The sequence below is a fragment of the Urtica dioica genome, chromosome 3 (assembly GCF_054948205.1).
Source record: "Urtica dioica subsp. dioica isolate 48M chromosome 3, U.dioica_male_clone48M_v1_H2, whole genome shotgun sequence".
NCBI lineage: Eukaryota > Viridiplantae > Streptophyta > Magnoliopsida > Rosales > Urticaceae > Urtica > Urtica dioica.
Genome location: NC_142758.1, coordinates 4086485 through 4113803, shown reverse-complemented (window position 1 = coordinate 4113803; position 27319 = coordinate 4086485). Strand labels below are relative to the sequence as shown.

The following is a 27319-nucleotide window of genomic DNA, read 5'->3' as shown; positions in this document are numbered from 1 at the left end:
ACGTAAAGGAACCTGAAAGAATAACCGATCATTCAAGAAGAACTACAACAACTCAAAAGAAACAAAGTTTGGAGACTTGTGGGACAACCAGCCATAATAAATTCTATCGGCACAAGTTGAGTCTTTCATAACAAATCAGACAAAAAACAGGGAAATTATCACAAACAAAGCTTGGCTGGTGGCATATGGACACTCAAATGTAGGGCATTAACTTTGAGGAGACATTCGCACCAATTGCATGATTCGACTTAGAGTCCTTAAGCTCCTCCTAACTGTTGTTGGTGCTGGACTTTGTCCACAAGGAAGGCCCGAAGGATTAGGCTCAATTGCGAAGAATAACTGGTCATTGGAGCTCATGTACTAATAGCTCGACAAGGATAAGTTAAGGCTTGTATCAGCTCGACGGGAAGCGCACCTCTCGTTGAAGACCTATTCAGAGCAGATTTGAATATTGTAGCCAAAAGTATTAAATATTAGCCAATATTTATTATGTAATAAGTGCGAATATAAAAGTATGAATCCAAATTATTGAGGTGAACGTTGGTAGAAATATATGTGTCAAAGTGTGAGACAGGGGTTGGACTTTTCTATAGATATTCGTGTTAGAAACTCAAATGTGATTTAAACATTTAACCTAGTTATTTAAACCACAAAAACAGAAGCGAAAGATAAATGTTACCTCCAGCCATTGCAAAAAGGGAAAACCACACTCAAGTTTCAGGGAGCGTGTTTAGAACAAGTATTTCGGTTTTCTATGCCTTGGCTCTCTCAAACTCGATGGTGATGTGTTTCTAAATAGAGGAGAAGGCTTAGTGACCCAAAATACTGAAGATGTTCAATTTAAAGGAATTTTTTCCATCACAAAATCCCTTGAATCGTGGATGTAGATGGACGTGAATTGATTGTTGATTCACTCAAATATTCGTGGATATTAATCAACAATATATGGACCATATATAGATTGATTTCCCGTGATTTACTTAATCAAGAATCAAGGTTTGACTTATGCAAATCGGAGCACTTATTGCTCGAAAATCAGAGGTCAAAACGGAAAGAAATCAACATTCTCCCACTTGGTCCATACATTTAATATCCACTCGAATCAAGAAAACAAAATATATGAATCATGGCGAAAGGTCCTCTATGAGCGAGTATTTTCTTCTATGTATTACGATATATCGAATCTCTCAACTTAATAGTCATTTATTCTTTAGTGAATAAACCATATGTTTACTCTAGGTCCATGCAAATGATATTTCTCATTAAATTAAATGAATGTGCACAACTATATGAGAAATATCAAACTGAATAAGAGTTTATTAGAAATAAAAGTATCGTACAAAATAAAAAATTATATCATGGAACCAAGTCCCATGCTTTCAACATGATCCTTAAATTTCTTTGGTGGCATGCCTTTAGTTAAAGGATCGGCAATCATCAAATCAGTGCTAATGTGTTGGATGACCACTTTATCATCTTTAACACGTTCTCTAATGGCTAGATAGTTAATGTCGATGTGTTTGCTTCGACTTCCACTTTTGTCGTTCTTAGCCATAAAAACAGCAGCTGAATTGTCACAGTACAACTTTAGTGGCCTAGAAATAGAGTCGACAACTTTAAGCCTAGATATGAAACTCTTCAACCAAACACCGTGTGATGTAGCTTCAAAACAAGATACGAACTCAGCCTCCATAGTGGAAGTAGCAGTCAATGTCTGCTTTTTGCTTCTCCAAGACACAGCTCCGCCGGCTAGCATAAAAACGTATCCTGAAGTGGATTTTCTCGAATCCATGCAGCCAGCGTAGTCAGCGTCAGAGTAGCGAACCACCTCCAATTCATTGCTTCGTCTGAAAATAAGCATGTAGTCTTTTGTTCCTTGAAGGTATCTCATAACCTTCTTTGCAGCTTTCCAATGGTTAAGACCTGGGTTACTCTGATATCTACCCAATACTCCAACAACATATGCAATGTCAGGTCTGGTACAAACCTGAGCATACATAAGGCTTCCTACAGCAGAAGCGTATGGGATATTCTTCATTTGTTCCCTCTCAAGGTCATTTTTCGGACATTGGTCCAACCTGAATTTATCACCCTTCACAATGGGTGCTACACTTGGTGTACAATCTTTCATCCGAAATCTCTCAAAACTTTATTGATATAGGTCTCTTGAGACAAACCCAAAATGCCTCGTGATCTTTCCCTATGGATCTTAATGCCAATAACATAAGATGCATCACCCATATCTTTCATATCAAAGTTCTTTGAAACAAATTGTTTCACCTCATACAGCATTCCATTATCATTAGTCGCTAGCAGAATATCATCCACATATAAAACAAGAAAACATATCTTACTCCCACTAACCTTTTGGTATATACATTGTTCCATGACGTTCTCTTCAAAGCCGAATGAAGTGATGACATCATGAAACTTTAAATACCATTGGCGGGAGGCTTGTTTCAAACCGTAAATGGATTTATTTAACTTGCAGACTAAATTCTCACCATCACTAGAAGAGAATCATTCAGGTTGTTTCATGTAAACCTCTTCCTCTAGATCTCCGTTAAGGAAGTCTGTTTTCACATCCATTTGATGTAACTCAAAATCAAAATGGGCTACTAATGCCATGATTGTGCGAAGGGAATCTTTCTTTGAAACAGGAGAAAATGTATCCGTGTAATCGATTCCTTCTCTTTGAGTGAATCCTTTGGCTACAAGTCTTGCCTTATGTCTCTCGATGTTGCCTTGTGAGTCTTTCTTTGTTTTAAAGACCCATTTGCATCCAACGGCTTTTAAACCATCAGGCAACTTGACGAGATCCCAGACTTGATTAATTTCCATAGAGTTCATTTCCTCAATCATAGCTTTATGCCATAAGTTAGATTCTTTAGAACTTACAGCTTGTGAAAATGTTTCAGGATCATTCTCGGCTCCAATGTTGCAGTCCATCTCTTGCAGATACACTTCATAATCACTAGGAATTGCTGATCTTCTAAATCTAGTAGATCTTCTTAATATTGCTTCATTATTCTCTTGAGGATCTTGTTGTTCAATTGGTTGTTCAACATGATCTTGATCAGCAACTTGATCTAAAGGATCTGCATTTCTAACTTGTGGAATTTCAATAGCTGGTTGTCTTACACACGATTGAGCTTGAGTAGTGTGTACGATAATCAATCTATCACTTGAACTAGAAGGTTCAGCTTCATTGTGATCTAATGCAGACACAGAGTCATGCAATTGGTCACTCCCACTAATCAAGTCATTCTCGAGAAATTTTGCGTTTCTTGATTCCACAATCCTAGTATTGTGAGATGGACAGTAGAATCTATAACCTTTAGACTTCTAGGCATATCCAATGAAATACCCACTTATAGTCCTAGGGTCTATTTTCTTTTCTTGTGGATTATAAATTCTTACTTCAGACGGGCATCCCTAAACGTGTATATGTCGTAGACTGGGTTTCCAACCTTTGAATAACTCAAATGGCGTTTTTAAAACAGCCTTGGTTGGAACTCGGTTTAATATATACACAGCCGTCTTTAGTGCTTCAGTCCACAAGAATTGAGGAAGTTTTGTTTTACTCATCATACTTCTCACCATGTCCATTAAAGTTCGGTTTCTTCTTTCTGAAACACCATTCTGATCCGGAGTACCAGGCATACTGTATTGAGCAACAATCCCATGTTCTTGAAGAAACTTCGCAAATGGCCCATGTACTTGTCCATTCTCAGTGTATCTACCATAATACTCACCACCTCTATTTGATCTCACAATCTTAATTTTTTTACCACATTGTTTCTCTACTTCAGCCTTGAAAACTTTAAAGGCGTCTAAAGCTTCATCCTTAGAACGAAGTAAATAGAGATACATATATCGTGAGAAATCATCTATGAAAGTGATAAAGTATTTTGGACTACTTGCATCCATGTCAGGACAACAAATGTCTGTATGTATGATTTCTAACAATTCAGTACTTCTCTTTGCACCCTTTTTAGACTTGTTGGTTTGCTTTCCCTTAATGCAATCCACACATGTCTCAAAGTCGGTAAAATCAAGAGCACTAAGTACTCCCCCATTCACTAACCTTTTAATTCTCAAAATGGAGATATGTCCCAATCTCCGGTGCCACAGTTGAGAAGAATTTTCATTCATAATACAACGCTTCAACCCAGTAGTAACGTTCAAAGAGCTATTAGCAACATCATTTTGCAGTGTAATTGAATAAAGACCACCAGACAGTGTACCATAACCAACAATTTCGGATTTATTTAATAATGTAAAACCATTATCCGAAAAGTTAAAGTCAAAACCAAGAGGCACAAGTCTTGAAACTGAAATTAAATTCCTTGAAAAACTAGGAACATAAACGGTCTTTTCTAAACGCAAAATAAAACCACTACTTAACACCAAATCGCAAGAACCGACAGCCTCCACATGCGAGCTCATCCTGCCTCCTGAAAGGATGTAGTGCTCACTTCCCACTGGCTTCTGTAGGTTTTGCATACCCTGCAAGGTATTTGAAACATGGATTGAAGAACCAGCGTCAATCCACCAAGTATTATGACCAACATCAGTTAGATTTGATTCATAACATACAAACGATAGTTGAATACCTTTCTTGTCAAGCCAATTTTTGAACTTAGAGCATTCTTTCTTCATGTGTCCTTTCTTCTTGCAAAAGAAACACTTTGACTCTTTCTTTATGTCCGGTTTGACAGGGATCTTGCCTTTGTCTTTGGCACGATCTTTCTTCTTCCTTTCAGAGAAAGTCAGATTCACTTTTTCACCCTCTTCCATAGCCAGCCTATGTTCTTCTTGAACACACATGGTCATAAGTTCATTAATTGACTATTTATCTTTATGCGTGTTATAAGAAATCTTAAATGGGCCATATTGTTGGGGCAGAGTGCACTGAATGAAGTGAACCAGAAAGGTTTCAGACATTTCAACTTCCAACGTCTTTAATTGGGCCGCAATATCCCTCATGCGCATGATATAATCACGCATACCTCCTACTCCAGTGAGCTTCATGGATGAGAACTGCATGATAAGAGTACTTGCCAAAGCCTTATCTGAAGTGACAAATTGATCGTCTATTGCTTTCATTAAGAGACGAACGTTGTCATATTGCTCAATTGAACCCCTAATCCCAGCAGATATTTTGGTCTTTATGAACATAACGCAGAGGCGACTAGATCGCTCCCACTTTTCATAAGATTAATTTGATCTGGGGTACTCTCATCAGTAATTGAGGGAGGTTCAGGCTTCCTTATGGCATAGTCAATATCCATCCATCCTAGTGGAAGGAGAACTCTCTCATTCCAGACCTTAAAATTGTCCCCTTTGAGTTCGGGAACATCGCACTTAACATCAGAGTAACCTACAGTTTGACTAGCTTCAATTTACAGAAATTAAACATGCTTGTTAAAATATGTTTTGAAGAAAATAACTATATCATGATTTATCAATGCAAAACATGTTTTACTCAATGAATCTAGAGACATAAAACTTGCTTGTGGGCTAAAGTTCTAATTCAGTTAGATTCACACAATTATGATGAAACTGTCAAACTATGTTTCTTTTCCTAATACCTCTGGGTTAATTAGGAAATATAATTTGATATTTTATCATAATTAATCATACAAATATTATAAAATTCTTGTGGGTAGATTTCATAATATATAATATGATTAACCACAATTATTGTTTTATGTGACATTAATTCTAAATATACAATCTAAATTAATTAAAGATGTTGTGGCTATTCTTTAATTAATTAAGACCATATAAATCACAAACAATAAAATAAAGACTAAAATAAATAATATTGTGCTAATCATTGCTAAAAGTTATATGCATATAATAATAATAATAAACCGTCATATAACTCTTTAATTATTCTAACACAATATAAATTTAAAACTAAATATTTGCATAAAGATTCTAAATAATGCAAATAAAATTAATTTTGTGCATCAAATTATTTTATTTTCTATATATAATGACAATAAAGCTGATTCTTAATAAATAAAAATAAATAGATACATACAAAGGGAATCAGTGTAATAGCATGTAGAAACATTGCACATGCGCACGATTACACGTTATAACCAAAAAAAAATGACACGTGTAATAGGCTGAATGCAATTAAGTGTAATAGCATGTATTGCACATGCACGATTCCATATGTCCCAAAAAAGTAATAGGCTGAATGCAGTGGGTTTTAAAAAACAAATGCATAAAAGCCCAATAAGAGTTAACACACGCTTACACAATATAATATGACAACGACCCAAAAGGAATGTCGTTTTATGTCATCTCCTCCATTTAAAAACATATGATATTCAACCGTATGAACAACACCATATTTTCCAGATAAAGGAAATCAGAAAAAAAAAAAAAAAAAAAAAAAAAAAAAAAAAAAAAAAAAAAACAGGCAACCAAAACAGGCTATAGTGAATATATAGATGCTCTTGTTACCAATATTATATTAATGTTGACGGAAATACAAGACAATTTGCATGGAATGAAATTAAACAAAATACAAATAAAACCCGGCTAAACCTTAGAACCGGAAAACAAATCGGAGAAGACGGAAAGAAACAGTCAAGGCCCGTTGGACGGTTTCCTTGAAGCTTTTTATCGCCCTCCCACGGATGCTGGAAAACGTGAGCGAAAGCCTCACATGATACAACGACTACAGAGGCAAGCTTAGCACCAATAGGCTTGACTCTCAGTGAACAAGGACCTGTGCCAGAAACTATCACCAAGACAAAAGGAAATTTTCTGGGGAAGATGGAAGCTCAGGAACAGTGGGAGAGTATTGGATTTCTGCTGTGTTCTGAATGAGAGCTGAAGCCTCCTTATATAGGCCAATGCTCAGCAAAGGGTCCGGTTTTGAAACATCAAAAACCGTCCAGCCTCAAAGGCATTTAACGTTCATGATGAAGCTGTTACCACCGGCCATTAACGCACCAGCTCAACCGTTCAACGTTCAGCCTTCATGGCATTAATCCCCACGAGTAAAGGCACGAGTAAAGGTGGCATTAACCCAAGGTTTAATTCCCAACGTAACCAAAGAGTTATTTATGGAATTAAAACATTTTGGAAGTGAACTTTGCAATAAAAAGAAAGCCCGAGACCGAGATAATTCCCAAAGCCCGAAGCCCGAAGCCCGAGCCCGAGCCCGGCCTGGCCCGGCTCGGCTCGGCTCGGCGGCGGCAGCGCGCGCGTGTGTGTGTGTGCGCGCGTGAGGGGTTAAGGGTTAACCCACACACACTCCCCTCTCTTGCACTTGGATATCCACTCATTAAAGAGGATAGTATTTAAACACTACCACAACACACATCCTCATGCAATGTGGGACTCTTGGTATTCCACTTCCACAACACAACATTAATGTGTTTCTTTAGCCTACTTTGAGCATCAATTTCTTATTCATCCTAGGTCCGATTTTGGCAAACCAATATTAAATTTTATACCCCTCGTTACGAGGAATCCGTATCACTTGGAATTATTCAAATTCGATGAGTGGAACCCACTCAAATTGTTGCCACAAATCAGCCAATAAATAAACCTATTTATATTCTTAATTCCAACAATCCCCCACATGAATGAAATTGAGACGACAATTATAAAGACATGAATCGATGTGGTGATAGATTCTACGGTCAATACAAGTATAGGATAGGTAGGTAGAGCCTTTGAACCTTCCATTGGAAAGATATGCCATCTTTACTGACTATTCAGTAGACACGTTGTCCTTGAACTGTTAGTCGTTTTGTATAAACGATAAACATATCCTCCACTGATATCTCCCTGACACAGGTTCAGTTCTCATGGTTATGTTCATTTTGGCCCTGAACATTCGCCTAGTTCTGCAAGAGTTTCTAAAGAATTAAGCCCAATCAATTCTCTTTCGAAGCGGCCCCACTTCTCTCTCACATAGGTGATTCTATTACTCATTCGGAGTCTCAGATATCCGATCTTTAATAGAATCATAGAAACTCAAAGTTTGACCTCGTACGGGTGTCACTGTTTAATATAGGAATAGGACTACGGGTTTTCCCCCACAGTGAACTCACATAGCCATTAACAATTAGGTTGTCCCTTTGAACCAAGATCTTGTGATCTCCAGTCATCATGGTTGGGTTTCCTTTGCCTTGGCTTTATTTGCCATGGGCTTTAGCCCCATTCCTTTAGATGTCTTCTCTACTTGGTCCCTATTTAACCCTTTGGTTAGCGGATCCACAATATTCTCTTTGGACCTAACATAGTCAATACTAATGACTCCAGATGAGAGAAGTTGTCTAATGGTATTATGTCGTCGACGGATATGTCTAGACTTACCATTATACATCACATTATGTGCCCTACCAATAGCAGACTGGTTATCACAATATACACATATGGCAGGCATAGGTTTTGTCCAATTAGGAATATCCTCCACAAAGTTCCTTAGCCATTCGGCTTCTTCTTCACATTTATCCAATGCAACAAACTCAGATTCCATCGTGGATCTCGTTATCACAGTTTGTTTGGAGGATTTCCAAGATATGGCCGCACCTCCCAGAGTGAATACATATCCACTCGTGGCTTTCGAATCTTGAATATCAGATATCCAACTAGCATCAGTGAAACCTTCAATTACTTCAGGATATCTAGTGTAGTGTAGACCATAATCACGAGTGAATCGTAGGTATCTCATTACTCTTACGATTGCTTTCCAGTGTTCAGCACTTGGATTACTCGTATATCGAGCTAGTCTACTCATGGTGTAGGCTAAATCCGGTCTCGTGCAACTCATCAAATACATGAGACTGCCTATCACCCTCGCATATTCAATTTGAGAGATGCTTTCACCATTATTCTTAGACAAGTGTTGACTAATGTCTATGTGAGTTCTTGAGACTCCAGAATCGTCATTTCCAAACTTGTCTAGAATTTTATCAACATAGTGTGTTTGACCCAGTACAATCCCATTGGGTGTTCGGGTAATCTTGATCCCCAGAATTACATCAGCAATTCCAAGATCTTTCATATCGAACCTTGAGTTCAATATATCTTTTGTGGATTGGACCATACGATCATTACTCCCCACTTGAGCATGTCATCTATATATAAACACAGAATCACATATCTATGTTCAGTGGTTTTAATGTACACACATTTGTCACACTCGATGATCTTAAATCCATTTGACATCATGACGTTGTCGAATTTCTCATGTCATTGCTTTGGAGCTTGTTTAAGGCCATAAAGCGACTTGACTAGTTTACAGACTTTCTTTTCTTGTCCAGGTGCGATACAACCCTCAGGTTGATTCATATAGATCTCTTCTCCATTAAGAAAGGTAGTTTTTACATCCATTTGATGAATTTCAAAATTGCGTAATGCAGCAACTGCAATTATCAATCTAATAGAAGTTATTCTCGTCACGGTAGAATAAGTATCAAAGTAATCAAATACCCTCTTGCTGTTTATACCCTTTGATTACCAGTCGTGCCTTATATTTATCAATTGAGCAATCGAATTTCATCTTCCTCGTAAAGATCCACTTAGATCCAAGCGTTTTACTTCCAGGAGGAAGATCAACCAATTCCCAAGTGTGGTTTTGCATGATAGAGTCTATTTCACTTCTTATGGCTTCTTTCCATAGGTGACCCTCAACAGAGTTCACTGCCTCTTTATAATTTAGAGGTGGAGACTCACACATATAGGTGAAAAAATCAGAACCAAAAGGTTTTTCTACCCTCGCTCGCTTGCTTCGTCTAAGTCCCTCAGACTCTATCTCTTCTTCGGACTCTTCATCATTATCTTGAGTTATTTCCTCAATATCCTCAAGAAATTGGTTTGATAAACTCGGTTCATCTTCCTTAGACTTACAAGGAAATACATGTTCAAAGAACGAAGCATTTTTAGATTCCATAATCGAATCGTTGTGTATATCGGGGTTTTTCGAGTCATACACAAGGAACCTATATGCATTACTATGGTGTGAATACCCAATGAAGATACAATCTACAGTTTCTGGTCCTATCTTCATTTTCTTTGGAGCGGGAGCCATAACTTTGGCCATAACTTCCGGGGTATCTTGTTCAGAAGGTAATTTGCAGACAAGATCGCTTCCCCCCACATTTCTTGGGGTAACCCAGAACTTAACAGCATCGCATTCATCATCTCCTTGAGAGTGCGATTCTTACGTTCGGCAACGCCGTTTGATTGAGGAGAATAAGGTGGAGTGACTTCATGAATAATTCCATGTTATGCACAAAAGGCACCAAATGGTTCAACATATTCACCTCCTCGATCACTTCGCACTTTCTTAAATTTCTTATTAAGTTGATTCTCAACTTCCAATTTGTATATGGCAAATTTCTCAATTGCTTCATCTTTGCTTTTAAGCAAATATACATAACAATATTTTGTACAATCGTCAATAAAAGTCACAAAAATATTTATTACCACCTCTCGTGGGCATGAACTTTAAATCACATAAATCGGTATGGATTAAGTCGAGAGATTCATTACTTCTTTCAACACTATGAAATGATGTTCCCGTTAGTTTTGCTTCAACACAAATTTCACATTTATGATTTGAGTCAATATTAAACTTTGGAATACACTCCAAATTAATCAATTTTCTCAGTGTGTCATAATTTACATGACCTAGTCTACCATGCCATAAATTAGACGACTCAATCATATAAGCGGAAGAAGAAATTTTATTCATTTCTTTGGCCTTGATGGCCATTACATTCATTTTGACCATGCCATTTTTGACATAGCCATTGCCCACATACATTCCATTTTTAGACAATACAAGTTTTTGAGACTCTAACACCATTCTAAATCCATGGTTATCCAGAACAGTCACAGAGATAAGATTCTTCCGCATATCCGGCACGTAGAGAACTTTGGTGAGTTTCATCTCCTTCCCAGAGGTCATCTTCAAGAAGACTTCACCTTCCCCCTTGACTTCAGAGGTGGCAGAGTTTCCCATGAACAACTTTTCTCCATCTCCTAGCAACTCAAGGGTGGAGAAGGAGTTCTTGTCAGCGCGGATGTGGCGGGTTGCTCCAGTGTCCAGCCACCACTCCTTCGGGTTCGAGTCAATCATGTTAACCTCGGAGACCACAGCGACGAGGAGGTCATTATCATCCTCCACGACATTGGCCTCCTTCTTCTTCTTTGGCTTTCTACAATCTGCAGCTCGGTGACCAGCTTTGTCGCAATTGTAGCATTTACCAACAATCTTTTGTTGGTACTTCTTCTTGAACGTCCCTCCCTTGACTCCAAGCTTGTGGGCGTGTTTTTTCCCCTTCGAGTTCTTGCCATGTTCGACGACATTGGCTCGCTCGGAGACGGTTCTCTGTCTTTTATCGGAGCCACGGTTGTCTTCCTCAATTCGGAGGCGAACAACAAAGTCTTCAAGACTCATCTCCTTTCGCTTGTGCTTGAGGTAGTTCGTGAACTCCTTCCACCCCGGTGGCAATTTCTCTATTACGGAGGCAACTTGGAAAGACTCGCTAATGGTCATTCCTTCGGCTTGGATCTCATGGAAAATGAGTTAAAGCTCTTGCACTTGACTCACAACGGTCTTCGTGTCCACCATTTTGTACTCGAGGAAGCGACGCACAATGTACTTCTTAGAGTCCGCATCCTCGGTTTTGTACTTTCGATCCAACGAATCCCAAAGCTCTTTAGAAGAGGCTTTTGAGCTATACACGTTGTATAAAGAGTCGGCGAGACAATTTAACACGTGGTTTCGACAAAGGTAGTCGGATTCGTTCCACCCCACATAGGCCCGAAGCACTTGTGGGTTGGCTTCACCCTCTCGAGGAGTGGCCGGAGGATCTTCGGTCAAAAACCGTGCAAGTCCTATGGTCGTCAAGAAGAAGACCATCTTTTGTTGCCAACGTTTGAAGTTTAGCCCGTCAAACTTCCCCGGCCTCTCGGCCGGCATCACCGTGGGAGGCCCTCGAGCCACACCCATGTTTGGAGCATCTAAGCCCAAACCCGCCATCGGTTGAACGAGACTCGCGGGTCCGTTCCCGACCATAGCCGCCATCGTGCCTTGTCCCAAAGCCACAGGGATTTGGCCAATGTTGATCAAGTTTGGGTTGACCTCCACGCCAGGGGCCAAGGGATTGTTCGGGTCAACGTTCAAGGTGGTGTTGTTGTTATTCTCCATTTCTACAAAACCAACCAAAAAAATTAGTTTTCTCCAATAAATCCGAAAAATAATGGTAAAAACAAATATGTTTCCTTCCTCGCAACCTGTCTTAAACAAATGAAAAAGCTTCAAGACTGTTAGCAATATTATATTAATATTGACGGAAATACAAGATAATTTCATTGGAAGGAAATTAAACAAAATACAAATAAAACCCGGCTAAACCTTAGAACCGGAAAACAAATCGGAGAAGATGGAAAGAAACAGTTGAGGCCCGTTGGACGGTTTCCTTGAAGCTTTTTATCACCCTTCCACGGATGCTGGAAAACGTGAGCGAAAGCCTCCCAGGATACAACGACTACAGAGGCAAGCTTAGCACCAATAGGCTTGACTCTCAGCGAACAATGACCTGTGCCATAAAATATCACCAAGACAAAAGGAAATTTTCTGGGGAAGAGGGAAGCTCGGGAACAGTGGGAGAGTATTGCATTTTTGTTGTGTTCTGAATGAGAGTTGAAGCCTCCTTATATAGGCCAAGGCTCAGCAAAGGGTCCGGTTTTGAAACATCAACGCTCATGATGAAGCTGTTACCACCGCCCGAGTAAAGGCACACGAGTAAAGGTGGCATTAACCCAAGGTTTAATTCCCAACATAACCAAAGAGTTATTTATGGAATTAAATCATTTTGGAAGTGAACTTTGAAATAAAAAGAAATCCCGAGACCGAGACAATTCCCGAAGCCCGAGCCCGAGCCCGGCCCGGCTCGGCTCGGCGGCGGCGGCGCGCGCGTGTGTGTGCGCGCGCGTGAGAGGTTAAGGGTTAACCCACACACACTCTCCTCTCTTGCACTTGGATATCCACTCATTAAAGAGGATAGTATTTAAACACTACCACAACACACATCCCCATGCAATGTGGGACTCGTGGTATTCCACTTCCACAACACAACATTAATGTGTTTCTTTAGCCTACTTTGAGCATCAATTCCTCATTCATCCTAGGTCCGATTTTGGCAAACCAATATTCAATTTTATACCCCTCGTTACGAGGAATCCGTATCACTTGGAATTATTCAAATCCGATGAGTGGAACTCACTCAAATTGTTGCCACAAATCAGCCAATAAATAAACCTATTTATATACTTAATTCCAACAGCTCTGAATAAATAACTAAACTATTTCAAATAATATAACCAACGTATATGACTATATGTACGTGTGTTTGAAGATACAGAATTTGAGCATAAAAAAGAGCATGGACAAAAACGCAAGGCAGAGGCATAAACGTGCTCTGATACCAAATGTTAGAAACTCAAATGTGATTTAAACATTTAACCTAGTTATTTAAACCACAAAAACGGAAGTGAAAGATAACTGTTACCTCCAGCCATTGCAAAAGGGTAAAACCACACTCAAGCTTCATGGAGCGTGTTTAGAACAAGTATTTCGGTTTTTTATGTCTGGGCTCTCTCAAACTTGATTGTGCTGTGTTTCTAAATAGAGGAGAAGACTTAGTAACCCAAAATACTGAAGACGTTCAATTTAAATGAATTTTTCCCATCACAAAATCCCTCGAATCGTGGCTGTAGATGGACGTGAATTGATTGCTGATTCACTAAAATATTCGTGGATATTAATCAACAATATATGGACCATATATAGATTGATTTCCCGTGATTTACTTAATCAAGAATCAATGTTTGACTTATGTAAATCGGAGCACTTATTGCTCGAAAATCAGAGGTCAAAACGGAAAGAAATCAACAATTTGTATTAATCTCTCAATAGATTCAACAAATTATATTCATTTTTCTCGTAATTTTTTCTGGTAATTTTCATATATTCTTGTTCATTGACTTTGGATAAAAAATTCGGCATCTCGAGACAAAGATTTAGCACATTTCATTATATAAATAAAATATTATTTACGTAATGTTTGAGATTGTTGATTTCTGCTATATATCCACATCAACCGCTATCACTTGTTCCCAGAATATTTTTGATTTTTTACACGAGAGCCAAATATCAAGTATATTGTCCACGTCTCCCGGATATTCCTCTACACTGACAAGAATCAAGAATGGGCTTTAACAAGTTTGTCCACAATATCTAGTACTCCCATTTATTCTTGCTTTCTTCTCAGAAAAAATAGACCCTTGAAAAAAAAAAAATCAATAAGCTTTAACATTTGAATAGATTTATTCTATGCATGGCTTCGTTTATGGTAAAAAAAGAAGTATTCTTTAGGTTTTATTATAATGAAAATCGCAAATCACGTCGTACACACGCTGGTATTGTAAACTGTATAGTCAAGTACGAAAACGATAGAAGATTTGCTTTAGGAGCACACAATAGACCGACTATGAATTGGGGTTTTTCTTATTATGTAGCCGAAAAACAAATACAGTATACAAACATCTTACGTTAATAGTATTCCTCTAATGTGAGTTGTATCAACTTTTTGAAAAGTGCATTTGCTAAATTAACTAAACCGAAAATTCGGAAAAATAAATTAACTAAATAAAACAAAGGAATTTGGGAGTCCATGTGCAACATGGGTACAACTTATATCCTTTCTTCTGTACATTTTGATTCACAGAATAGCCTGAGTTAATTGCCATCCAAAGTCCTTTCCTCTGACCTTTCTGTCTGCCACATCTCTAAATCAAATACTATAGTTGCCATAATGCAAGGAGAGAAAAATAATTAGAAGTATATATAAAATAACATTTTAGTGGGCCCAAAAGACAACTACCAAAGAAAGATCACTTGAATCATACATGAGGCCATTAACAATAGATCCGACAATTATTGGAACAATAATCCCCACACTCCGTGACAGCCTCAAAACAAAAACGAAAACAGAAAAAAAGAATTGAAAAAAGAGATCAAGAAAATACTATAATAACATATTTACACACAATCCTTGTCGCAGATGTGTTGCATTTGCTTATTCTAATCACAGGGAATATGCATTTCAAGCATAGCAGATGCAAAAGAGAATACATGCAAGAAAAAAGAATTATATTCAATTTCTCTGATAAGTCCACCATTACCACTTTTTTTTTTTTTAAATTGCTGTACTATACCAAAAAAACTCACATCAGACAATATGGGATTTCCCTCTCAAATCATCAACTAACCCCGAGTAAATTCCAAAATGGGGTCTCGTTGGGAGGGATTTTATATAATTTTTCTTCTTTCTTGATCACCAATAGATTGTAATAGCTGTGGTCCTTATTGTTTCTTTGGTACCAAAGAGTATAAACCAATAATGAAAAAGGGGACAACAAATCAAAATATGATGAAGAAGGCTTTAAGATGATGATCATCAGGAGAGAGGTGCTCTGAGAGGTATTCCTTTTCTCTTTCGGAGAAGCTTTTTTGGTTTTAAGGCCAACCTAACCCAACTAGCCGGAACCTCCTCTCCCGACTCAGCCAACGACAACGATGATTCCATTTCACTCATATTCGTTTCCGAGTTACAGCTTTCCTTGGGAGACAAGTCTTCGCAATCCGGACTAGGAACAGTGGTGAAATCCCGAGTTTGGCCTTTAGGGCTCAACGGAACAACAGAGATCTGAAATGTTTTGCGAACTGAGTTACAAAGATTGCATATATAACCATGTCACCATTAATGTAAGCAAACACTGCGTTCTTACCTTACACTTGATGGAGCAAAAGCGATTAGGTGGGTCTTGAATGTATCTCCCACAAGCTTCACACGAACCTGCACAGAAAGACTTGGTTGACGGTTTCGCGTCTTTGGCTTGAGGTCGAGAATTTAGATGCACCGCCTTCTCACCATTGATTTTATATGTCTGTATTGCACACACACACAAAAAGTTTGGTTACCATATACCCAGCAAAGTAATTCATTTGGTATATGGGTCTATTGGAAGTTCAAAATACTTGAGACCAACCTGATTTCATGTTTCTCATAGGAGAAATTATTATTGACTGTAAAGGAAACATGAAGGATTGATTACAGCTGGTTAACATTTCAATAGTAAAAAAAAAATGGTGAAAACAATAGTTCAGGCAAGCAACTACAGAGACTGTATTAATTTAAGACATCATAAAAATAGATGCTGAAAATTTTCCATTCATCAATCATCATTATTTATAAGCACCAATACAATTCAAAACTGAAACCTACAGTATTTAAACCCCAATCCAGGTAAAGCAAATTGGTCACAATAATAAAACACACACAAGGGTGTCACATCATTTCATGTGGTAAATAAATTTCAAATAATTGAATTGATGAGAGAGGGAGCTTGTTATTTGACCTGAATTTGGGAACAGTCGAGATGTTTCTGAATCTCTTGAAGACGAACGACGTTGTGGTAGACGTACTTGCAAATCTGGAGGCGCCGATGAAGGCAATGCATAGCCGAGCAGTGTCTGCAAAACCCGACACTGCAGTCTATGCAGAAGAGGTTCATCTCGTTTTTCCTGTACTCTCTGTGACTATCGCATGACTCAAAGAATTCAACCCCCAAAAGCCCATTGAGCCAACACGATTTCTTCCTAGCTACCATCAACTTACAACCAACCTGATGAGAAATCAAGTCAGTAAATCTGCAACTCACGAGTTTAGTGATTTACACTTCTCACAGCGAATTCTATCAAAGTTTATCTGTCCAGAAATGAATTTGTTCCGTTTAGCAGAAAATCGGGGCGAGAAATGATAAAATCAATGAGATTGGTAAGCAGATTGGTTGATTAGTTAAGAAGCCAAGGTTTACGGTCACTCTGTTTCTCGTTAGTTGAGAAGCCAGTTAAGTATCCAATCAACATGTGAAGCGAGAAAACTCAAGAGACCCAGAAAAAAAGTTCACAAATTTTGCAGTCACAGCCATGAATTGCCAATTCGAAGAAGAAAGGAAGTAAATTTGTATAATCGTTGGCATAGAACAATCGGAAAAAAAAAAAAAAGTAAAATAAAAATCATCATCGTTACCATTTCTTCAGGTTCGGGTTGTAACAGACGAGAGAGCATGAACAGTCAGACAGTGAAAGAGTAAGATATGTGAGATAGATAGAGTTCAAGAACATAAGAGAATTAGGAGTGACTCTTCAATGTTCAATGGGAGTTTATATCCGGAGTAAAAGTTTGAAAATTAAAATGAATAGAAGTGCAAAATGGAAACAGAAATGTCTGCAGTATATCAATATATGTGTAAATATATTTGGCTTAGAAGAAAAGAAAAACAAAGACTAAAAAAAGTGGCCTATACTACCAAGTACTACTAACTGCTACTATCGGCGGGAGTTCAATAAGTTGAGGCCGTTGGATTAAAAACCTATCGCACGGTCAAGAATTCAGAATATTCTGTCTAGGTCTTTTTTTTATGGACCTGAAGATGCTTTTATTACTATTTTTTTATATAAAAGACATATTTACCCCTGAATCGAGGAGTCTACGGGACCTCACCCCCGTACTTTAAAAATTAGATGATTTCCCCTTAATCTTCATTTTGATTTCAAAGTTGTCCCTCCGTCAAATTTTAACAAAAGCCGTCAGTTAAATAAGTGTGTGGGTCTCACGTGATAGACAATATAAGGGTATTTCATGTAAAATACACTAGTCTGGGTAGGAATATAATATTTATTATAAAAAAAATAAATTGGAAAAAAGAAAATTATTTAAACATATCTTCTTTTTTTTACAACATCATCGTCTTCATTTTCTTCTTCTATCCATTATACACTAAGACCATCTACAATGCATCTTCGTTACGAAGATAGAGATAGAAATAGAGATGCAATGCATGTTCAAATATATATATATATTCTTCATTTATAGAGATTAATGCAATAGTGTATCTCCAAATATAGATATGCACTATTTCATTTCTATATTTGCCCAAAACTTTTAAAAATTATATTATTAGCCCAAAATTTATTTTATAACTACAATTTAATACTTATATGCATTATGTATTTATTTGTAAATTAGTGTATTCTAAAAATTATTAATTAAAAACTACTCATACTTGAAAAATAAAATAAAATTACTACAATGGAAATCACAATATTTTACATAGACAATTAAAAAAAACATCAAGGCATAAAAAAATACATAATTAAAACACTTAAGTCACAATACTACATAGACAAAAAAAAAGATCAAGACATAAATAAAAACTTAAAGGCACAATAAACAAAAGCAAAATACTTAGACTTAGATGAAAGTCTAATAGCTCGGAAAATCACTTTCAGAACCTCCAATATTATCAAATATTGTCCCAAACACATTCGTGGAATTAGAAGTACCAGATTGTTGTAGTTGTTCCTCATATATTTTATGTGTAGTACGTGCTTGTTCCTGAATAATATAAGCACGTCGGCGTGGATCAGAAATATTATTTAGGTCTTGTATCATGATTTTGATCTCCATATCTTTCTTTCTGAGCTCCATGTCTTCCGCTTTCATTTCCAAGCGACGACGTGCAATTTCCAGTTGTTGCTGCTGAGCTTCTAATTGTGTTTGCTTTTGATGGTTGCTCTGTTTCAATAACTCTTTTAGTTCGTCATCGCGTTCTCTTTGTAATTTTTCACTAGCTGAAGCCTCTTGGTGCAATTTTCTCTTAAGTTTTGCCTTTTTCACCCCAATCGGTCGAGTTGACGAACCACCAGATGTGTCGTCATCTAAATTAATTGAAAAGGTGAAAATTCCGGACTTGATGTTGCAGAGGAAGTGTTAGACTATGATGACTCACTAACATTAGGGGTTGGATTATCGGAATGGGATGACTCATTTAAATTGACATGTTGCCTACGTACATTTCTAGTAGTAGGTACATTATCAATTAATTAATAAATTCTTTAACTATATTCCAAGTATGATCAAACTTAAAACCTTTTTTATTTTCAAGAGTCTCCATAAACAGTTTTTTAGCTCGAGTCACTGATGAGTACGTTAAAATTAGCGAGACAACGGCACTGGAGTGCTTGAGAAGATTTTGTCGGGCTGTTATCTAGATTTTTGCTGAAAGTATTTACGAGAGCCTAATGCCAATGATATTATAAGATTGCTATATGTTGGGGAGCAACGAGGCTTTCCAGGAATGTTAGGAAGCCTAGACTGTAAGCATTGGCGTTGGAAGAATTGCCCAACCTCTTGGGCGGGACAATGCTCTGGGCGTAGTAAAGCACCAACTATTATTCTTGAAGTCGTAGCTGACTATGATTTATGGATATGGCATGCATATTTTGGAATATCGGGTAGCAATAACGAAATCAACATGCTAGAGTCATCTCGACTATTTTCTAATCTTACTCAAGGCATTGCTCCTCCCGCTAATTATGTGATCCAAGGAAAAGAGTATAACATGGGTTATTGTTTAGCGGATGGCATTTATCCAAAATGGTCAACTATTGTGCAAACTATTCGGCACCCGCAAGGTCATAAGAAAAAATATTTCGTCACGCAACAAGAGGCATGTAGAAAAGACGTTGAGCATGCATTTGGAGTTCTTCAATCGCGGTTTGCTATTATTGCAGGACCGGTACGTTTTTTGCACAGAGAAATATTGCATGACATAATATGACAATCTGCATCATTTTGCATATTATGATAATCTGAGACGAGCATGATTTAAGTGCTCCAATTGAAGAAGTAATTGCACCGCCTCCAGAAGTTGAAATGGTGGTTGATGAAGACGTTCGGTTTCAACAATTTATGAGTAGATACAGACAAATCATAGACAAAGATGCATATTTTGCCCTATGTAATGCACTAATAGACCATCTGTGGAAGAGATATTCAAATTCTTAAGTCTATATTTATGTATTTGTTAATCAATTAATATCTTGTGGTGTGTTTGTTGGAATTGATCTAGGGTTTAAGAAAAAGTTTAACGCTTCGGGTAAGCGGCGGAATTTTAAAATTTTTCTTTTGACAAGTAAAACGATTTTACTAACCTAGACAAAGAGCAAGTACGCGTAAATAAAAACTCTTATGAGCATTATAAATTTACTAACCTTTTTAGGACCTTGAACGTTGAGAAGCTTTTGGAAGGTTGCAACGTTCGTCTCCCTCGCAGCACGTCTCTCTTCTTTCCTCGACAACACGAGCAACCACGATGGTTTCTATCACAAGAATCACTCGAGAGAAAAGGAATTAGTGAGTGGGCACTTTTAAACACGACAACTCAAGAACAAGTCTTAGAGTTATTTCACACGGCCAAGAGGATCCATGCATAACCTTGGATTTGTTTCCTCTTTTATTTGCTTCTCCCATGACTTACTTGGCCGAAATTCCCTATGCCTTGTATAGGAAATTTGTTTCCTCTTTTTCTTTTGGCAAGTATCTAAATACATTTATGCACAAAATAAACTCTCTTTCACACTAAGGGCTGCACGAATTTTATCTCCCATTTCCTTGGGTTGGACGGCCAAAAAGGCTTCTAGAAAGCCTTTCTAGATTTTTCTTTACTTGTTCATGACAACATAAGAAAAGTCCATTAAGAATTTTCAAGTACAATTCTATGAAATGAAATTAATTCATAAGGCCCAATGACACATCATGGCCGAGTGATTTGTGTCGTCATATGACCATGTCAAAAATTTATTGACATTCATTTCATGCCATGTCCAAAAAGACAAAATTACCATTTCGATAATTTTCGTAAAACTTGTCTCGTTCTTGTTTTGACTTAGCTTCTAATTTAACTATTCCTACTCGATATGATTTGTGACAGTGACCTCATGGATCCAAATGAACAAAGCTTGAGCTAAATACTTGGACTCAAAAGTTCACAAACTTTTTCCAAGTTTAGCTTAATGTCAACGGACTCCACTAAAGAGTTGACACTGAAAATCTCTCGGTTCAAATGAATTTATTTTCTACTCAAGAATTCAACCTAATTGTAATGAGTGGATCCATTGAATATTATCTATGTTTACCCTTCATGAATATCATCAGCTAGTCGGGATTTACAAAATTACCATTTTACCCTTCTAGCTGTTATTTCCTCAACTTCTTTGTCGCTTGTGAATAAGTTAGAAACAATGTATTGACGAGGAGCTAACAAGTCACATTGTTTCATCCAAAAGAGTCAATACTCTATTTTGACACTGTCCAGTTCATTTATTCACATTCCAAGGAACAACGCATGATGTGATATACATTGCATTTCAACATCTTGTACATGAATTCCATATCTATGAGAACTTCACAAAGTTACTCATGACATCTTCACAACTTAGTACTTCACCAATAGGTCCTGTTTAGAATCACATAGTGAGTCCGAACTCTGACTTTCTCAAATGAGAATACGTAAGCCGTGAAATGGCATGTCTCATTTCAGGATTAAGGTAAGCACGATGCAATTCATACGTAGTGACTTCGAGACATAAGAGGTTAAATGGTTTGTTCTTATTTTGTCTCTAAAAGTGCACTGGTCAATTCAGTACCTTCGGAAGATACCTAGAAGAACTATAGAGTCACCAACTCTCAATGCCCCATAACCAGACATCATATATTCTTCTAACAATCGTACTGAGGTCAATAGTCATTTGACCCTTAGATTGCGAATATATCATTTTAAGCAAACTACGAAGAGTTTGTTCATGAAAATCTACATTTGTCTCTTCGTAAGTTGTTAAGTTTGTTTATGGACTAAAGACTAATGTTTTATCATAAAGCTTCAAACAGACAATGAAGAATGAATGAACGTTTCAACTTATTATTAATGAATAAGCAATTACAAGCAAGAGTCTTCGTGAGACTTTATTACATCAAATGTAAAAAATAAAGACTACAACTCTTCTTGTGGGCACCATTGACAACAAACTCCCACTTAGCTGCATCTTAGATATGGAAATTGGCACAGTTGGACATCAACAATACCTTTCTAAATGGTAAACTTTTTGAAGAAGTCTATATGGATGTGCCTCTAGGACTATGGACACATGGGGAGCACAAAGGTTCAAAGCCTAAGCCGTTTTGCAAATTGCACAAATCAACCTATGGATTGAAACAAGCTTCTAGACAATGGAATCTCAAGTTCACTGAGTCAATCATCATAGCTGATTTTGTGCAATCCAAATCCGACTACTCCTTGTTCACAAGAGGTATTGGCAATCAGTATGTATGATATCATTGTAGCTGGTCCAAATCTACATGTCATCTATGAAGTCAAGCAGCTTTTGAGGTCTCAGTTCAAGCTCAAGGACTTGGGAGCACTCAAAGATTTCCTTGGTTTTGAAATTGCGAGATCAAGTTCTGGGATTGTAGGGAGTCAAAGACAATACTCATTGCAGCTGCTTCAAGATTATAGTTTCTTAGAAGCTAAACATTTCCATACTCCAATGAATTCACGATATATGTTGTCTACTGAAGATGGAGAGCCATCGCGTGATATCACTCATTATAGAAGTTTGATAGGCAGGTGGTTATATCTGATGATCACTCGTCCAAATATCACCTATGTCATTCATGCCCTGAGTCAATTTCTTCATGCTCCCAAGGTCCTAAGTTTACAAGCCGCACACCATCTTATGATATATATCAAGTCTAGTCTTGGTCTGGGTCTTTAATTCTCAACTACATCCTCTACACAAATAAGAGAATTAGCAAATGCATATTGGGCTACATGTCCAGATACTAAAAGGTCAATTACTGGCTTCTGTATGTTCATTGGAGATTCTCTGGTCTTGTGGAAATCAAAGAAATAATCCATAGTTTCGCGCTCTTCTGCAAAGCTGAGTATAGGGCTCTTGCTTCAGCGACAAGAGAAATCATTCGGATACAACAACTACTCAAGGATTTCAGAGTGGAATCCTCCTCAACTTTAGTTATGTACTGCGATAACCATGCGGCAGTTCATATTGCCTCTGATCCTTTCTTTTATGAAAGGAATAAACATAGAGAGATCGACATTCACTTCGTGAACTTCGTGAGACAGCATTTCAACTCAGAAGCACTAAAGTTATTACATATTTCGCATACATCATTAGCTTGCAGACGTCCTCACGAAACCTTTGCCAGCTCCAGCACTGAGTTTGATAGTGTCCAAGCTTCACCTCAAGAATTTGTTTTAGTAAAGCTTGAGGCGGAGTATCGAAGATGAAGGACTGAACGGTTTCGTTTAGTTTTCTTCTGTTAGTTTGTTAGCACTAAACGGTGTTGTTGTGCTTTGTTTTGTTAAAGGTTTTTTGTTAGCGTGCCTTTACACGTGTCTTATTTTCGTTTGTATACGGTGGCTCTGTTAATTTATGTCGTTTTCTTCTTTGATTTAGTAATAAGAAAATTCAGTTTTTTTTTTCTTTACTTTCTTCTCTGCAATTCTCTTTGTCCCATTCATCTCGAGAACAACCATCACTCTAGCTAAGTTACAATATAAACATATCCTATTAGCCCAACTAGCTCCCCTCCCTATCTCACTAGCTCCTATGATCATATATCATTTAGAATACATTAAACTTATAGGAGAGCGTTTCTTTAAGGCACATGTACAAAATAATCTGATACAAACGTGACACAGTTGTATTAGAATAAAATATAAAAAAAAAACAGATTTTGTTTTAGTTTCAAGATTTTTGTACGGGAGAACCCTTCATTTTATATCTACGTACATGAATTGAGTTTCTAACTGATTCGTTACAAACTGCTAGTAGACATAGGATTAATTTTATTTTTGTTTTGCATTTGGAATTAGAGCTAATATGGTAAAATTACTATAATATATTTGTTTACCATTATAAATTATGATATATAAATAACATTTGTTTGGTATTCGGCCATTACTTTCCCACCAAAATAACCGGAACTTTTGGAAACCGTTTTGTACATTTTTTCTTCTTGTTAGAGAGATAGAGAGAGAGACTTAATGATACATTTTTTTTTATTGTAGTTTAATTAATTGGGTGAAAAGGAAAAAGGCTAAATCAGTGGGTCTTCGTTATTATTGCTATTATGTTTTTTTTTTAAAAATGAAAAATATGTGGACTACGTGAAAAACGCAATTAAACGTTCACATCATTTTATTCCAATATAAAGCCTATAAAGGTACGATACACTGTTTCATATTATCATGAAAGTTGATTCATATCTTATTGATCGTACAACAAAAGGGCTCTACTTCTGGGTTTTTTTTTTCTTTTCTTTTTTCTTTTTTGGAGGAAGGTAGAGTCTACTACTGCTTGCATGAGCACTCTTTTTCGGGTTTTTTTTTTTTTAGTTGCAAAGTTTGATTTGCTTACAAGGATAATGTGAGCCTTTTCCTCTTTGTAAAAGAGAGGAAAAAGTATACTAGTTTTAACAAAAAGAGCATGCTGAAATTAGATTCAAGGATTAATAAGAAAATTTGGCTCTCTCTTTACCCTTAATCTTTTCCACCGTTATTAAGTCTAGTCTTTCATAATAGAAGTCAAAACTCTAAATGTACCTAATATTTTATTTTATTTTTCGATGGTTTCCCTTATATGGTAAAAAAAAGTCAATATATTATCGGATAAAGTCCAAAAACAAATCTCAGATATAATAGGATGCCGTAGCCATAGGGAATAGGACTTGAAGTGGCCCTGTTACCCTTTTCATTCCATGCTTGACAGCCATAAATGAGCTATACCTTCAGCAAATAATAATTGACTTATATAGCAGATATTGCTTATTGGATGTAAAAAAAAAAAAAAAAAAAAAAAGAAGAAATAGCGGCAATATAAATATCTAATGTTTTGTAAATAGTTAATTTTTTTGCGGCAAAAATACATATTGTTAACTTTCAATTGCACCGTTAAAAAATTCAGTCAAGTTTGATGAAAATACATGTGGCGGCCTCAAATTAATGTAATATTTTTTTTCAACTTAACTAAATAAATAAATAATTAAAAATGACTTTTCTATTATACAAAAGCATTGATGATATTATAAAAATATTTTAATATTTATTTCTTAATATTAATCAAGCATTAATAATATATTGTTTTTAGAAAATTTCTTATTTAGTTTTTTAATATTATAAACGTTTTTTTTATATTAAAAACGATTTTTAGAATATACTTAATTAACTTTTTATTAATAAAAATATATTATTGAAAATGATTAAATATTTATTTCTTAAATTAATCAAACATTAATAATATCAATTTTAGAAAAATACTTTATTGATTTTTTAATATTAAAAACGTTTTTAATAATATCATTAATCCTTAATTATACTATTAAAGTTGTTTTAATTAATATTTTTATTATAAGAATGATATTATTAACTTTTAATTACTTTTAAGAAAAAAAAATATTAAATCGTGTTTAATCTAAAGCTGCCACGTATATTTCCATCAAACTTAACTAACATTATATAACAGTGCAAGTGAAAATCAACATTAGCTATTTATGCCGCAAAAAAAGAATAAATATTTAAGCGTATTGTTGGTATTGGGCTTCGTCTATAAAAATATTCCAATAACTTGAGCCCATCTGTGAAGGCCCAATTAGAAATATGAAGAAGAAGAAGAACCGAGCGACCCATGGAGTTCGACAAGGGTCGGCTCAATATATACGGGGACCTTAAGCGAAATTTAAAAGTTGAGCCTTAAAAAAATAACAAAAAAAATATTTTTCCTAATAAATATTAAAACTTACATTTTTCCTATGTTCTAGAAAGCAGATCACACACAAAAAAGGGAAAAAAATTACTTAAATACAATAACATAAAAACTCGAGTTATGAAGATAAAACTTAAAATTCAACAAAGAATTGGTTGAAAATGGATGTTTGTATCTTGCTCAATTACTTTCCCATTTTGGTGATTCAATGTGCTTTTCCAAATAATCACTAATTTTGAGAGCAAACAAAACTTTGTGATTAGGAAAATAACATATAAATTAATAGAATTTCATTAATAAAATTTTACCGATCAACTAACCCTTTCTCAAATACTCTTAATGAAGTAAGAAATAAATAAATGAAAAGTCACACTGCAGCGTGCAAGTGTGTGTAATAGATGAGAAAAAAACTCCAAAAAAACAATAAATAAATAAAAAGTCACAGGGAAAGAGCAGCGTATAAGTGTACTGAGAAGAAAGTCGGACTTCTTTTATTATTATTTTAAGCACATTAAAGTGGGCCTACAACAATTACAATGGGCATTTTTTAATTATTTTAAATATGGAAAAAACTCGAGGCCCATCTAAACAGAATTTTGGGGCATTTTTTTCTCCCAAAATTCAGAGGCCTTAAGCGGTTGCTTTAGCCCGCTTCATTGTCGGGCCGGACCTAAGCTCGATGAAGATTGAAGGATATCATCAGCTCGACAAAATAAGTCAAAGGACAAGTCAGCTCGATAAGTGATTCACCTTGATGAAGACCTGTTTCAAAATAGATTTAAATGTTGCAACCGATGGTTTAAATAAAAATCGATATCTATGATGTAATAAATATGAATATAAATGTATGTATCAGTGTTAATGAGGTGAACGTTGTAAAATCTCAATATAAATACATGTCGGTTCGAAGAATAAGTAGAAGGAGGAGATGTACAAGGAATCGAGGAATTGAGGAGGATCACAAAAGCCACAAGCGTCTAGATCGAGAGCAAGTCGGGGATCCCGACAAACACATTCAGTTTGGTAAAGCTGACAGAAGATTAAAGTCAACTCTTGTGCGTACGTTAGAATAATTATGTGTTTGTTGAATTAATGACCCCACATTATTTATTCATGTTATTAAATTGAATACAATTGTTATGTTTCTATTCCGCATTTAATAATCGATTATATTAGATATAAATATGGATTAATAATAAGTAATTGCACTCGGATGATTAGATCCGATCCAATCACAAAACGTCAATATCCTGGTATTATGTTATCGCTAGTTAATTTTTTTAAGTTAGCACAAATTTTATAATTAGAAACACCTCTCTCTTCCACATGACCCTCCGGAGATCGTTTCATGGATCAAAATCCTCGGAAGGTTTTATTAGAATTGATAAACGAATCTTTGTGCAAAAATAGAAAGATAGTTCAGTTCAATTCGCGAGAAAAAAACACACTAGGAACCATAAAAACCTGAAAAAATAATTGCACAAAAGTTTTGAACAGTAAAAATAAAATGTTTTAACAATATCAAAACTCTTTGAAATACTTTATTACACATAATAAAAGTACTACAAGGGTCCAAAATGT

At 36.3% G+C, this 27319-nt stretch overlaps 2 protein-coding genes and 2 pseudogenes across 3 annotated transcripts; all 4 read right to left on the bottom strand.

Annotated features, from left to right (window-relative positions):
• Positions 1 to 1351: 1351 nt before the first annotated feature.
• LOC149402148 (secreted RxLR effector protein 161 pseudogene) lies at positions 1352 to 1891 on the bottom strand (annotated as a pseudogene).
• Positions 1892 to 2520: 629 nt separating this feature from the next.
• On the bottom strand, positions 2521 to 3746 carry LOC149402147 (uncharacterized). Its single transcript, XM_089608251.1, has 2 exons — positions 3666 to 3746; positions 2521 to 3345 (listed from the first exon to the last, which is right to left on the bottom strand). The coding sequence occupies exons 1-2, from the start codon at positions 3744 to 3746 to the stop codon at positions 2521 to 2523; spliced, it is 906 nt and encodes a 301-aa protein (XP_089464377.1).
• A 665-nt stretch (positions 3747 to 4411) lies between these two features.
• Positions 4412 to 5181, bottom strand: LOC149402146 (uncharacterized; annotated as a pseudogene). Its single transcript, XR_016296218.1, has 2 exons — positions 4617 to 5181; positions 4412 to 4509 (listed from the first exon to the last, which is right to left on the bottom strand). The product of XR_016296218.1 is annotated as an uncharacterized LOC149402146 (transcript).
• Positions 5182 to 15185: 10004 nt separating this feature from the next.
• Positions 15186 to 17390, bottom strand: LOC149402145 (PLATZ transcription factor family protein). The gene is made up of 4 exons (XM_089609495.1): positions 17145 to 17390; positions 16471 to 16737; positions 15841 to 15999; positions 15186 to 15758 (listed from the first exon to the last, which is right to left on the bottom strand). Exons 1-4 carry the CDS (start codon positions 17181 to 17183, stop codon positions 15510 to 15512), a joined length of 714 nt encoding a protein of 237 aa, XP_089465621.1. The 5' UTR covers positions 17184 to 17390; the 3' UTR covers positions 15186 to 15509.
• Between the last annotated feature and the right edge of the window lie 9929 nt (positions 17391 to 27319).